This window comes from Lethenteron reissneri, chromosome 6, assembly GCF_015708825.2.
Source record: "Lethenteron reissneri isolate LAM-NWPU_2019-01 chromosome 6, ASM1570882v1, whole genome shotgun sequence".
NCBI classification, from domain to species: domain Eukaryota; kingdom Metazoa; phylum Chordata; class Hyperoartia; order Petromyzontiformes; family Petromyzontidae; genus Lethenteron; species Lethenteron reissneri.
Genome location: NC_083784.1, coordinates 8,152,170 through 8,167,281, shown reverse-complemented (window position 1 = coordinate 8,167,281; position 15,112 = coordinate 8,152,170). Strand labels below are relative to the sequence as shown.

Below are 15,112 nucleotides of genomic sequence, written 5' to 3'. Positions count from 1 at the left end.
GATAACATTTAGTTTCAGACGTGTAGGTGATGTGTGTTTGTGAATGTCGAACTTACAATCAATTCTACCGTGGTATCAGCAGCGGCCTAAGGACAGAGATTAAAATGCAACACGTTCACCAAAATACTGTGGCCTTAAGAGGAAAATATGAGGGTGTTTTAGGTGCGGGCCACTCTTCATAGCACATAGTGAAAATGTAATAGGTTTTCGTGACTGCAATGATTAATACTCTTTGTTTTTTCGGTAAAGTCGCGTAGGTAAAAAATTTAAATAAATTAAATCACGACGGAAGCTTGTGTTGCCTCCGAAACGTCGTGATTTTATTTATTTACGACGTTTCGGAGGCAACACAAGCCGGAAGCTTGTGTTGCCTCCGAAACGTCGTGATTTAATTTATTTTACCTATGTGACTTTACCGAAAAAAACAAAGAGCATGTAATAAGTCACCAAGACTAGGGGCGCCACGGTGACGAGATGTTAACGACCTCCCCAGGTATACAGGTCGTTGTGGTATATTTGGAGTTTGGATATCTTTCCCCGTGGTCCCGTGGATTTTTTCCGGGTCCTCTGGTTTTTTCCCCCCACATTTAGAATCAACATGCATTTACAGTATTTGGCTGCTATACATTTTCACGTGGCAAGCCACTTAATTGGGCTATTTGTGGCCAGGTCTCTTCTGACAGAGCTATATAGCTCCGTGGGCATTACCTGGTAAAAAAAATAACATAGTTTAGTAATTTACAGATGGTCAGCACTAGGCTATGCAACTGTTAACAGTACTGAAAGTGAGCGAAAGACGCTGGCTTGCAGTAACTTGCTTGTGCCACTGATTCAGCAGGAATCTTAGGGTTCAGCGTTTGGCAAGAGGCTCACAGAGCAAGACGGCGGTAGCTTTGGATTTTTAGCCGTTATTTACTGAGGTACAATGAGCCAGACTGAGAACTATTTCGGATAACTCGGCTTTAATGTTGAGAGGCTCACAGAGCTGGACTATGGCTTATGTAGAGTTCGTAGAGCTGGCTGGGGGAAGGAGAGTGCAGAGAGGCGAGTAGAGTGACACGAGAGGGGGGAATTTGAAACGAGTCACCTCTGACAGTAATGTTGAACACCAGCCACTTTTTATTTACGTTAATTCCACTTTCTAGGAGATATGTTTAAATGCCCAGGTAATTACTGGACTGTGACCACCTGTATTGACAACATGATTTTCATTGCAAGTCTCGTCGCACTTTTATTTTGCGATATATTTAAAGTGTAAACACTTGTTTTGAAATATTGTAGTGAATGTATCGGCCTCTGGCGGTTGCAGAGATCACGCGTACCCAACGCATACAAACTGCGTTAAGGCACGTCCACACCCGAACAACAATCAGTTGCGTGCAACTGAATTGCTCGTGTGTGCGAGCAGTTTGTGCAACCGGTTTTCCTCCCAGCAGGCAAGATTGACTCGTGCGATCTGCTCCAGCGATCTGCTCCAGCGATTTGAAACGCCGTATTTCATCAGGGCCCATATTTAACAAAATCGCCTTGCCTACAATATCCGGCAGTTCAACAGCATCGATGCAAGCAAGCTAACAAAGTTGAGAGTAGACAATACATCTTTATATATTCTTATTTCCATATAAAAAAAATATTTACACAACCCATTGGCCCCACGGCCTTCGCGGAGTGAATCATTCAGCAGCATTGATTGAGCAAACCGGATCAATGTTTAGTCACTCGTCAGCAGGCAGGCCTAATTGTGTAAATGCTGAATCTGCCAGATGTGGAAGGCAAGGTCCCTCAGAGACATGGGACCGAGTTAGATGCGACATCATATAACAAATATCTCGACTGTGGAAGATATAAATAAAATATACTGGAAGCAATATGCCTCCTTCAATGAATCCCAGCACCAGCAGTCTCAAGGATATACTGTACATCTCAACACTACAACCATTACTACCCACCACCACCAACCACCACCCACCCAACCACCACAACTCACCCAATCACCACAATTAATCACAACCCACGCCAGTGCACCAATGGTGAGGCCCAGCAAAAGATCTGCCAAACCATCACAGAGCAGCATGACCCCACACGTGATTTTATGGTGGTAAGGTCCCAGATAATTCCTATTATGTTAATATTATTATAAAGTCCTACAAGAGCCCCCGTATATGATGTTATGGCGGTAATGTCCCAGGCAAGTCCCAATACCACAATGTTATGGCGGTAAGATCAAAAGTCCGCTAAATGCAATGGTATGGTTGTAAGGTCCCAGCGAGGAGATCGGGCCTGAAAGAAGCAGCAGCCAGGCCCTGCAGAGTTCCCACCAAGGCCCGGATTCTCCCGGGGATGCAGGCATGGTGTGCAGCTCATGGCACGTATTTGTTGTACCCTCGAAGCAAGTCTTATTCTCCCCGGTTCAGTCATGGCATTCGCTCAAGAGGAGGGCAGAAAAAGACTGCAAGGACGTCCCTCAAGGCCAACATGGAGGAGTCCAAGATGGAGGAAGGGGACCCGCTTGCGAGGATCTCGGCACTTCGGAAACCCTACGACGGCGACGACACGAGGAAGGCAAAGGGTGAGTAGCGGAGGGCAGCGGCGTCGTCGCCGACTGAACCGGCGACCCAGGGCCACGCGCCCCGCTGGGAGCACGAAATGCGACTTACAGAGCTGGTCAATACTGGACCATCCGCCCCCGTCGGCCACCTTCGGACCCACAGATAAGGCACCGAGATTTGTTTATTCAGCAAATGCTTTAAAGCGTAACACAGTTAAATCATCAGATACACAAGAAAATGTATTCATTAAATTACCACATGTATAAATTTCGATTTAAAGCTTTCGTGACTGCAGGGATTCATATTCTTGGTTCTTTCGGTAAAGTCACGTAGAATGGAAATAATAAAATAATAAAGATAAAACATAAATATTTTTATTATGTTTTATAAAATATTTTTAATGTTTTATTTTTATTATTTCATTATTTCCATTCTACGTGACTTTACCGAAAGAACCAAGAAGATACCACATGTATGTCAATGTTATACTGAGTGGAGGACAGGCCACGTAAACACAGAGCCATGTGACCCCCCCTCCTCCAGCACGTCCAGGGCAATAATTCTGCTCTGCACGCCCTGAAGGCATCGAAGGAAGACGATCATTGTCAACAGCGAGAGACTGCCAAACAAGATTTGTTCGGGAGATTAATCTAATCGGGTGTATTTGAGACGACATAATACTGCAGTTATGCCCAATTAATGATTCAAAAACATAATTTTCCTACTTAAATGTCACGCCGACACGAATCTAATTCGTGACTACGCTTTAGACCACATATGTACTTGAAGTACAATCTGCGGCGAGGAATGCCCTCAGTACTGACCTGTGAATGCCTACTCTGTGCATTTCGTCCCATACTCTTTTTGTGCATTTACAAAAAAAACCCATACCAAAATATTTCAGAACAATTAAATGTATTATGGTCACAAAACACGCGCCAAATTGTGAAATGCACAATTACTTTCAATCCTTCAACATTAAGAGTCTTTAAAACCACCATAGATTTGCAGATTCATAACAACCATCCTACTAGAGCTAAACATGTCGAACATTAGTGGAATTGTAACCCTCTCAAAGCCGGTTGGACTAATTTGAAGAGAGGCTTTCCAGTAATAAAACAGATAAGCAGGGAATATATCCTTCATTTTAAAATTTTTGCCACGTAAGTATTTCTTCTATGATGGGCATTTTTCATTTAAACTGCAAACAATTTGTCAACAGTAAATTAACGCTCTACACATTTAAATGAAATGTAACAACAACTTAATAACATATTCTTGGTTCTTTCGGTAAAGTCACGTAAAAGGGAAATAATATTATTATTTCCCTTTTAATATTATTATATTATTATTATTTCCCTTTTACGTGACTTTAATATTATTATTTTACCGAAAGAACCAAGAATATGAATCCCTGCAGTCACGAAAGCTTTAAATCAAAACTTAATAACACTTCACACATCCAGATTGAAAACCCATTTCCGTGGAACTGCTTTTTTCGGTTTAAAAATTTTTGTCCTTCCCCCGCACCTCCGATTAGCGCGGTGGGCTACGTACGGTGTGAAAAAGGTTCAACATGCGCACGTACACATCCGCTACATTTTAATCGTAGCAGTCACTTACCATTCATTACGACCCTCTCCGTGTGTGGAAGGCTATGATGCCGAGGTGGAGGGACGGGGTTGGGTGGTCGTGGAAGGCTCACTGGGTTTTCTCTCTCGCTTCAATAAGCCATCGACCTTGCATTGGGTGTTTTTCGAACGTTGCATTTTAATCACCTGGCACCTGAGCTGCTTTACACGAGCAAAGATATCGCGGTCAACAATTTCTCCACCTTCAAACGTCCCCATCCAACTGCAGATCACATCAAAAGCCTTCCTAACATCCAAGAGCAGAACTCTGCGCTCCACATCTCCCACCTCTGCCGTCTCTTCCTTCTCCTCTTCCTGGGCCACTGGGTTGGCGTTTTGGTCGGTGCTCTTCTCGTCAGCATGATGCTGGCCGCCGTGATCATCGCCGCCCAGATGGAGCCACTCCTCCGCATCCTCCGGAGCAATTACCCCTTCCGCCCCATGATTCAAAACACCCGCCAAGCCGTCAGCCTCAAGGTGAGGGTAGGAAAGCCTGATGTCTTCTTTCATCATGTCCTCAGTCAAACGTTTTTTCCAGGCCTTGGCTAAGTATGAACATGGAAGTTCATTGCAGCCGTTGGCTGGATTGCCAACTGCACCTTTGATGTCAAACTCCTTAAAATTAGCCAACGTTCTCTCTGCTCGAGTGTCTCTTCCTTCTTGCCCTTCAATCGCTGGGCACGACTCTACGCATTTCCTTTTGCAATGTCTTTTAGTGGTCTCGGTGGTCGCTTGATCCACAGGCTGGAGTCGGCGGGCCGTGCTCCGCGGGAGAATAACAACCTTGACACGACCACAGTGACTGCTCGGAGGCTCCTCCACAAGACGGGCGGAAGTGTTGTCGAGGAGGAGCAACGCCCGGACGTCGTCACCGCTGCAGGCGCCGTTTGCTTGCTGGAACTTGACGACGGCCGGCACAAAATCTCGATGGAACCAGCGTTCAAAAGCTGCAGCTGCCAACCAAGCCGAGGCCGAGGCATAGTAGGTGACGGAAAGGGAATCCACGCATTCTCTCACGACTCGGGGCCGTTTTGATTTCCCCACCACAGCGACAGGGACGCGGTGGGAACCATCCGCGTTGGCGCAGAATAAAATGCTCAAGCGCCCCTTGGAAATATCCCTGCCGGGGAGTTGCGCTTCACGTGTGCCGGCCTGCGTTGCGGAAAGAAGCCCACGCTGACAGAAGCCGGTTCCGTCACCGTTCCACACCTGGAAGTCCGACAGGTTCTCCCCGGGGATGGTGTCCTTCAGACTCCTGCCGAACGGTCCCACCGACTCCACATGCGTGCCGAGGCTTTCACCGGATACCTTCATACGCTCCACGCCGTGGCGTCTTCTGAAGCGGTACAGCCATCCCGTGGACGCGCTGAAGTCTTCGATGTTGAAAATGCTCGCAAACCGCTTGGCGGCACCCTGGATGTCGAAGCTGCGGATCGGAAAACCCGCGGCACGCTGCTGTTTGTACCACTCAATGGTAGCCTCCTCAATGTCTCTGTACTTAATGGAATGGTCCATTCTGGTCCTCTTTACTGTTACCTCCTCCGATGTCTCGAGTTGAAATTTGAGCAGTTTATGCTTGGCGTATTTCACGTCGTAGACCGTGGATCTCCCGACGTTGTATTCGGCCACGATCGATGGCACGCTCACCCCTTCTTCGAGTTTCTTCAGAATTTCTAATTTGGTGGCCAAATTTATGGATGTTTTAGGAATTCCCCGGTGTGAGGAGCCACCGATTGCTTTCTTCTGTTCCTTGGGTTCGGGGAAAAAAGAGAGTTCTCGTTAATTTTTGTCCGGTATTCGTAAAACGAACGTTTAACAATGAGAGCGGGCAAGATTGCCATGAGCAGACCATGTGGTGGAGCTGATGTTTCGAAGGGCATGGGTTCATCGATGGCATCAGTCTACCACGTGGTCTGCTTGTGGTGGCCTCGGAGCCGTCTCGTTTATAGACACCGATTTTCAAAAAAAATAAATGTCAAAATATAAAAAAAAATTTGTATAAAAAAATACATATTTAAATATATACTATGGACTATAAGTAAACCACTTTAATATATACTTCTTCAACGGGAACATAGCAACGCCACACCAACTCTCTCCTGAAGGCCTTTCCTGACGAGCAGCAAATCTCGACGCTGGCATTGAGCTCCCGAACAAATTGCTGCCACACGCAGGGATAGAGTACACATTTCAGCACACAATTTATTCATGTACATAAACTAAGTCCGTGCAAGGTCACTTCCCGACGTGTCACTCAGCTGACCCATGCAACCACTGAATTCGTGTCCTTGGGCGTCCGCGTGTGGAATAACCGCGTCAGCGCCATCGCGTCCTTCCGCGCACAGAGTAATTGTGTGGTACCACGCGAATGGCGTTTTGGCTTCTCTTAGAATTTCCTTAGCAGATAATTTTTGTCCGAGAGCCATAGTGGTGAGATCTCATCTTCCTCGCCTGGTATGCAGGAGATCGGGGTTTCAATCCCGACCCTGACGCCTGCTGCTGTATATTTGGAGTTTGCGTGTCTCTCCCTGTGGTCGCGTTAATCTTTTGTTAGAGTCCTCCGATTTTTCCCATCCACATTTAGAAACATCCATTGAGATAACTTTTATTATTTTAGTGCTATAAATATCCAAACGATGGTGCCGCTTTGTTGAGCTATTATTTGTGGCCAGGTGGCTTCTCAAAAATAAGTTAACACCTCAGTAGGCTTTGCCTGGTAGGATGGGGATGGTTTATTTTTTATTATTTACCTTTCTTGCACTTTGCATTTCTATCACGTTTTGTACTGTTTGTTGTTGTCACGGTTCTTACCCACCCCTACTGGACATCTGAATTCAGAGCCTAATAGCTCATTGGATTTCTCCAGTATAAATACATATTCTGATTCTGCACCCCCAAATTCGGGATTTGGGTTAACTCCAAAGTAAATTAAATCGTGAATGATGTAAAGCGTGACATCCTTCCAAGGGCACGTGTTCAGAAATTAACACAGGTAACCGGAGAGAGACAGGCAAAACTTGGAAAATGTCATCGTAACTTTAAGTCCAAACAGAAACACTTGGAGATGAGACATTAGTCAGCAGCGAGCACTGCAATGTGGTTTCTCGCACAGATGCGGCTTCTCACCGGTGTGCATTTACAGAACTGATTTTCAAATCGGAACTTTGTCCGAGAGCCTCCTTCGCACGTTGCTTGCGCCCTTGCTTGGCACCTCACGGGTGTGCATTCGACAACACTTCTCCACAACGGGACGTCGCCAAAACCCTTCCCGCACACCGTACACACGTGTGGCCTCTGTACAGTGTCACGGGTAACGATATGAAAGCGCCTTCCCCATACTCCTTTTTTTACGAACGTGCGTTCCTCACGCCATTGGCGCGTGTCACCTTATGCACTCCCGACTGATCAAACGACGTGGGGTCTTGAAAAGCGCACCATCCGGTGCCTTCCGGCGTCTCCCCGCACGCCGTGCAGGCTGGTGGCGTCTGGCCGGTGAGCTCCGCTTCCTCCGCCGTCGCTTCGAGGCACCGGCCAAAGTGTTTCCGGCATTTTTCGCACGCGAGTCCCGTCCCCTTGGCTTGGCCTGCAATGCGGTTTTCGAAAAGGGGAAATGTAAAGACGCATATCAGCTGAGGAGAGCAATAAAAAAACCGACAAGAGGCGTTTTTTGGGACGACGCCGAGAATTCTCCTAAACGATGCCATCGCGGTAATTACACAACGGCGCATTCACAGCCCTCGTTAAATACAATTTCTACAAACCATTTTTGTCTCGTAAAGAAAAGCTTAACATTCTTACTGGGACAGTCACGCGAACAAGTGGTCCACGTATGTATGTACCTACAATATAAGTGTTTTGGGTTGCATCTTCCTTTAATAAGCGACTACGCCAACCTTTTTGTAGGTTGCTTATCACATCGATAAGAGCATTCCAGACCACAGGGGTGGCAGCAGACGAAGGAGTGACCGCCCACTGAGAGGAGGTGAACTCAAGGCTGGGAGAAGGCAAGGGATAACTGGAGTACGTGGTGGTGAGATTGAGGGGGGGGGGGTAGTGGAGTGAAATGACAAGGGAAGAGATAGGCAGGGGCTAAGTTTACGAAAGACTTTTAAACTGGTGAGATGGGTGATCTTCTAGTTGGCTCAGGATCGAGCAAGCGTACGCCTCTGAAGGTTGTGTATGATGCGCATCGTTATTACGTGTCAGCGCGCACGCTCGCAGCACGCTTCCCGAGCTTGTAAACGGAAGACGTTCAGAGGCCACAGCGAGGAGAGAGTGGCGGCCGTAGTCGGGGCGAGGTGGGATAGGGGCACAAGCAAGAGTCTCGCTAAAGACCCTCGAGGTCTCATCCAGATCTGCAAGAGCGCTGGCGGTCAGAGTGGAACAACGTCCATGCAGCGCTCGCACACCTCTCCGCATTCGCCCCCCCCCCACCCCCACCCCCACCCGCACTCTCTCCCTCTCTGACTTAGTTAACTGCCCTAACCCTGGTTTCTCTCCCACTTCAGTAACAATTTCCTTGCTGTGGTTGTCACACCTGATGATGATTGCTTGTGTTGCAATCGAAACGTCGTGATTTATTGATTTCAATTTTTTTCTTCTTTTCTTTTTTCTTTGTCACCCACGTGACTTTACCGAAAGAACCAAAGAGTATAACGCAGACGTCCAAAATAAACGCGTCAATCGAGACCGAAACATTGCGCCTCCTGGCTTAGACATTCCTCCTCCTTGAAGGCACTGCTGTAACCATCAACCGCAAGGGACCATCAACAACATCTCCTTCATGAATGGAAAGTTAAAGACAAGTCACAGTAGTGCGACTGTGACCGTGTAAACCAAACTACGGGCCGGGTAGTAAACCGCTAGAGTCTGTGCCCCATCAAAGGGGAAGTGGTAAAACTACACAAAACTCTCTCCCGAAACCCTCTCGTGGCGAGCAGACCTCGAAATTGGTATTTATCTCCTGACCATATTCAGAATCTTTATCCGATGAGCTCTGAAGCTCCTTCCACAGATGTCCAGTAGGGGTGGCTCAGAACGTTTCAACACAAAAACACGGAGTGTAAAGTATAGGAAAGGCAAGCAAATTGCACAAAAATACAAATCAACTAAACAATTTGTTTTCATCAGATAAAGCCCACTGAGCTATATTTGCTTCTTTTATTAGAAGCGACCTGATCGCAAATGATCGCCCAACGAAGCGGCCAATCATGTGGATGCTGAAGTGTCAGATGCCGGAGATGTTGCCCAAGTGGGTGTAAGTGGAGGGACAGGGTTGCTTCCCAAGTTGAGGGATGTGTGAGGAAAACCAGAGAATGAATGACAAAGGAAATCAAGAGCTCAAGAATTAATGACAAACTCCAAATTGTTGATACACTCTGCCAGAATGATAAGATAGACAAGAAACTAACGAGGTTTTTGTTTTTTTCATTATTTTCTGATGAGGACGATTTCAGCTTTGGCAATGCTCAGTGAGAGAATGTAAGAACTCAACAAAGATGAGGCCACGTCTCCAGGCAAGATAACGGGGGGGGGGGGGGGGGGGGGGTGGCCTCACCTTGACCAATCTCCTCCGATAAATCCTCCTTGATGGAGTTCTGGTCTGGAATGGTCAGGCATCCACGGGAGTGCATCGTCTCCTCTCGTCTCCCATTGGCTTCTTCAACTTTAACAATCTTCAAAGACGAATCTGTAATTTAGAAAATTTGCCACAGACATCGAGGAATGTGAGGTTTAATATAGAGCATAACCAGCCATCCAGTACATGTGTGATGTTGGACCAATGTGGTTGGAACCGTTGGCCCAACGTTGCATGTTTAATGGACAGTCACACAGGGCGGGCAAGGCTATTTATCCCAACATCAATGTGAACATTTTTTCCGTTTTGTTGATTTTAATCTTGAGATTTCCATCCTAAGAAATGTACAGCTGTGTACTGTAGCCACGGCCAGCAGATTTGAACTGCTAGGCTGCCTTGGATTGACGTAGCTTTTTTTAACTAAATAAAATTCAGCACGTCGCATATCCGAACGCCACATCCGTCCTGACCAATTAACTGACCATTCACACAGTGCTGTTTGTGCAAGATTGTGTAACTGTCAGATGCCTACAGATGTTCATACATCTCACCTTTACACAGACAGAAAAACATTTTTAAAATGGCAGAAAAAAAACGTGACATTCAACTTCGATTTTGTATTACGGATAATTCCATCCTCGATAATTCAATATTTAAATTTATTTCCATGCAACTAGCACCTTTTACAGCGTAGAAACAAAAAAGTGTGCCCTTAGTGTTGATAAGAGACGACTGAAAAAACCTCCTGTCCCCACCCACCACTACCTCCTGACTCCACTCACCACAACCTACAGAGGTTGACTTCGCTGCTGAGTTGCGGCAATAGAAGCAGATATCTGTGTATGTTGAACTTCTTTCACACGATATGTAGCCACGTGCTAAGCGGAGGTGCAGCAGGGGGGGGGGGGGGGGGAGTCCAACAAACTAAAGACAAGAGCAGTAATCAACCACGTGCAGCAGGCAGCAGCAGCAGAGCTTCAGTGCAGCACATGCAGCTACAACCTCACGAGTTACATGAACTTGGGAAGATAAAATATGGTGGTCGAAGTAAACGCTTGTGAGCAGATGAGTGGAGTTCACACGTTCAGTAGAGCCTCGTGCAAACACATCATGCAGGGGTGGAGAACGTCCGGCCCGCAGGCCGTACAAGGCCCGAAAAATCATTTAGTCTGGCCCTGCCAAGGCAACCACAGGCGGGACTCGAAATAAAATAAATCTAGGAGCAAACCTGGAAAAGCAGTTGCGAGTAGCAGCAACATCATCAATGCCATCTTCTTGGTTCTTTCGGTAAAGTCACGTAGAAGGGAAGTAATAAAATAATAAAAATAAAACATAATACAATAATTCTCACGACGTTTCGGCCACAACGCAAGCAGCCGTCCTCAGGTGAAGAACAGGTCTGTCGAGAAGACAGCGTCTGAATAAAATAGACTCTGTCTTTTCGACAGACCTGTTCTTCACCTGAGGACGGCTGCTTGCGTTGTGGCCGAAACGTCGTGAGAGTTATTTTATTATGTTTTATTTTTATTATTTTATTACTTCCCTTCTACGTGACTTTACCGAAAGAACCAAGAAGATGAATCCCTGCAGTCACGAAAGCTTTAAATCGAAATCATCAATACCAGCTAACATCACACACCTCGCCAAAGAGAAGCAGTTCCAGCCATCACATTAGGGGTGAGTCAATAAAATGTTTGACCAAATTTAACAGGCTAATTTTGAAGTTGATAATTTTGTATGGCCCGCGAATTATGTTATGAATATCCAAATGGCCCTTGGCAGAGAAAGGGTTCCCCACCCCTGTCATAGTGGAACATTCCTGGAGGATTACAGAACTCTTCAATAGTCTGACTCTACCGCTGAGGCACCGTCGAAACTTGTCCAGAGTTTGCTCGTTTTGAAACAATTCTTTACACAATGGGTTGTGTAAAGAATACAGGATGGGTACTTTTATTTTTTATTTTTTTGAGTATCTATTTTTATTAATATTCTTTATAACAGCGCTGATGATTATTTTGAATTATTGGAGGAGGGAGTCCCACGCTTCACTACCATTCTCCAACAGAACACTCGGGCAGAGTTCACTTGTGCTTTGTAAAGACTGCTCAACGCTGCCTGTTAAATGTTGCCGCACAATGATTCGTCAGGTGATATCATCAGAATTTAAGGTTTCACGTCATCTCACCAGCGTCATTATCCTCACGTTTCGCCGTCGATTCCCAACACATAGCAGGGCCCGGTACGTCTTCATTTTCCTGTTTGATGAGTGGCACTTCAACCTGTGACTCCATCTGAGGAACAACAAAAAATAGATGCGGAGACATTCAGCCATCTACACACAAATGTATACTTACGTGCATCCGTAGTAATAATAATTACCACTTGCGCCGCACGGTATTTGCTCAACTCTCTTGGAGAGAGAATTACTGAGAGGCGCAAGGAGAAATCGCAGACACGCGGGAAGCCAGCAGCCAGGCGGCGAGCCGGGGCCAGCATTCGTCCAAGCTCTACAGTCCTCTACATATTACGTGCTCTATGTATGGATATTGAACTTTTTTCGCACCGGAATGTAGCCAATTGTGCTCATCAGAGGTGCGGTGTTAGCGGCCACGCGCTGAGCTGGCGCTACGGACAGTTGCCCACGCTCTGCGGTCCCCAATATGTAAGAAAGTGAAATGTGTCAATTAATGAGTGTTTACATGCGGGAGGAATCCGCGGCGCTCAGAGAAAACCCACGCACGCAAGGGGGAAACTCTTTCCCATACAGATACTGCCTTACCCTGGCGAGCCATTACCCTGGCGAGCTAGGGTAATGTTACGTAACGAAACGGCATTTGCTTTTGAATGGCAGTAACTTGGGTCAAAGAACATTTGGACGTAGAATTCCGTTTCTGGGATATTTCATTAGATACACGACAACTATATTGCAAAGAGGAACTACTACGCAGCTCTGGTGGCTGCTTCATTGTGAAGACGGAGCCCCCCCAGGGTAATGGCTCCTCCTCGACGGCCACGGGCAGGGAGTTTTAGAGCGCTTGTGCGACCCACCAACCCTGGCTGCTGCCTCCACAGTGCTGGGTCACTTTCACAACTCTACGGTGGCGTCGTAAACGACATTATCAGCTCAGGGGGTGCGGAAATCGGTCAGGTTGGGGCCCCAATATTTGATTTGTCTCGCACGGTCGCACCCAGGCTATCTATATATACCACTGATCATCTTGCCTAAAGCAGCACAGCGTTACGCTCACACGGTCTCGAACATTTAATGCTGAAGGGGCCTCTTCATCGTCGCAAATATAGCAGCCACTACAGCTCCGTAGTAGTTCCTCTTTGCAGGAAAGTTGTCGCGAATATAATAAACATATCCCAGAAACTGAATTGTTTGTTCTTTTACTCAAGTTACTGCCATTCAAAAGCGAATGCCGTTTCGTTACGTAACATTGCGTTATCTTCACAGTTAAAAAAAACCTGTCCAACCCCCCAATACTAAAACTATTCAAAACATTTCTCGTGGTGATTGTCAGAGAAACGGGGGGGGGGCAACTCGTAGCTTTGGCCACCGTTGGGGGGCCAAGGCACTCCACACTCGTTGCGCTACGGGGCCGTCCATAAATGACGTCACGCGATTTTGGACGATTTTTGACTCCCCCCCACCCCATCATCACACGGCGTCACAAAAAGTCAGACCCCCCCCCTCAAATATGACGTCACAAAGCTCTGCCCCCCCCCCCAAATAAAACATGCTTCAAATCGCTTTAAACTATTGTCATTGTAGTGCACTCTGATGTTATAGGAGAAAACATTTATTAAAACGTATATTTAACCTATGAGATCTCTTTTACCAGTGGCAAAAGGGTAAAAACCTACTACTAAGTATATTTAATTAAGTAGAACGTGTTGTCTATATTTATTTAAAGTTGCGCATTTTGATGTGACGTCACATTTCTCACCCCCCCCCCCCCCTCGTCACACATCGTCACAAATGTCTGACCGCCGCCCCCCTAGGTGCGTGACGTCATTTATGGACGGCCCCTCCTGCCAATTCTGCAATAGCTTACACACAAAGACACAGATCCACCACACCACCCCGTAGAGTCTTCAACAGACTGCTGGGTCAAGTGCTGATCGCGAGCAGCAGCAACTCTGAAGGCCGGAACGGCACACGACGAGGTGGGTGGCCAACACCACGCCCGGCCGCCTTTGTCTCCCCAGCGGCGATGCTCACACACCGCACAGGGTACTCATTTGAGGCTGAGTCGACCTAGGGGAGGCCCCATGACCCGTTCAGACAAACGTCCCAATAGCACACAGACACACGCACACATCGGTGTACAACAACAACCGCCATTCAACACTAAGTGGCGGTGACGTCACCACGGCGCTTGTGCCAGGCTAGGTGCACCACGTGCACCTAGCCTGGCTGGCAGGTCATGGAACAGACCTAGCAGGTGCCATGGGTCGACTGAGATGACCGGTAGATGCACCACCTTTGCCCCCTACTGTGCCAGGCTAGGTGCAGGAGGAGGTCACGGGACAGACCCAGCAGGTGCCACGGGTCGACTGAGATGACCGGTCGATGCACCACGTGTGCCCCCTACTGTGCCAGGCTAGGTGCAGGAGGAGGTCACGGGACAGACCCAGCAGGTGCCACGGGTCGACTGAGATGACCGGTCGATGCACCACGTGTGCCCCCTACTGAACGCACCACACCGCACACACGTGTCAACGCAAACGTACACTGCACACGTCTAACACAACTTAAAAAACACACATTCCTTAACCACTGCTTCCGCGTCTAATGCTCCCTCAAACAAGCAAAAACCCTACAGTGACCAGCGTGGTGAAGTATGGTCATTTACCCCGTCAAATACGGAACTTTGGGCCAACGCTGCACGTTGACTGGGTGACCTTCCACGACCCACAGAGGCACGCAGATGCCCTCATCCAGCAGTAGAGGGACAACGCAACAAGGCCGTTCCATTACAAAGACCCCCCCCCCGTGTTATGTTAGAGCATGTATGGGGGGGGGGGCAGCACCACGCCCGACCGCCTTTGTCTCTCCACCCCCCCCCCCCCCCCAACACGGCACCTCCGATTAGCACGGTTGGCTAGGTACGGTGCGAAAGAAGTTCGCCATACATACTGCAACGCTGGGCTACTGTACTTACCGCTCATTTAAGGCTGAGTCGACCAGGGCGAGTCCCAGGACCGGTTCGGTGGAGTCGCCTCTTGTCTGTCGTGTCCTGCACGTCTTTGTCTCCCCGCAGCGACGGCTCCACTCCACGCACTCTTGACGAACTCCCTCTCCCCTCCCTCCTCCACCCACCAACCCCAGACCCCCTCTCCCCTCTCCT

The 15,112-nt window shown here is 47.6% G+C and overlaps 1 protein-coding gene across 7 annotated transcripts; it reads right to left on the bottom strand.

The window, feature by feature from the left end:
• Positions 1–1,101: 1,101 nt before the first annotated feature.
• LOC133354575 (tigger transposable element-derived protein 7-like) lies at positions 1,102–15,100 on the bottom strand. 7 transcript variants are annotated; one of them, XM_061571530.1, is made up of 6 exons: positions 14,927–15,100; positions 11,944–12,049; positions 9,738–9,869; positions 7,567–7,763; positions 4,173–5,923; positions 1,102–2,537 (listed from the first exon to the last, which is right to left on the bottom strand). In XM_061571530.1, exons 2-5 carry the CDS (start codon positions 12,047–12,049, stop codon positions 4,205–4,207), a joined length of 2,154 nt encoding a protein of 717 aa, XP_061427514.1. In that variant the 5' UTR covers positions 14,927–15,100; the 3' UTR covers positions 1,102–2,537; positions 4,173–4,204. The 7 variants fall into 7 exon arrangements, with proteins under 7 accessions (XP_061427514.1, XP_061427540.1, XP_061427504.1 ...); XM_061571556.1 differs by having other exon boundaries at positions 4,173–5,929; positions 7,616–7,763; XM_061571520.1 differs by having other exon boundaries at positions 4,173–5,929; positions 14,927–15,098.
• Positions 15,101–15,112: the final 12 nt, after the last annotated feature.

Bases quoted from the DNA above. Each gene is read 5' to 3' on its own strand.
- LOC133354575 (XM_061571520.1), bottom strand. From the start codon at position 12,049: ATGGAGTCACAGGTTGAAGTGCCACTCATCAAACAGGAAAATGAAGAC. The intron at 9,870-11,943 runs GTGAGATGACGT...TCTAAATTACAG, and splicing joins ACGTGAGGATAATGACGCTG to ATTCGTCTTTGAAGATTGTT. The intron at 5,930-7,566 runs GTGACACGCGCC...CCCGAACCCAAG, and splicing joins ATCAGTCGGGAGTGCATAAG to GAACAGAAGAAAGCAATCGG.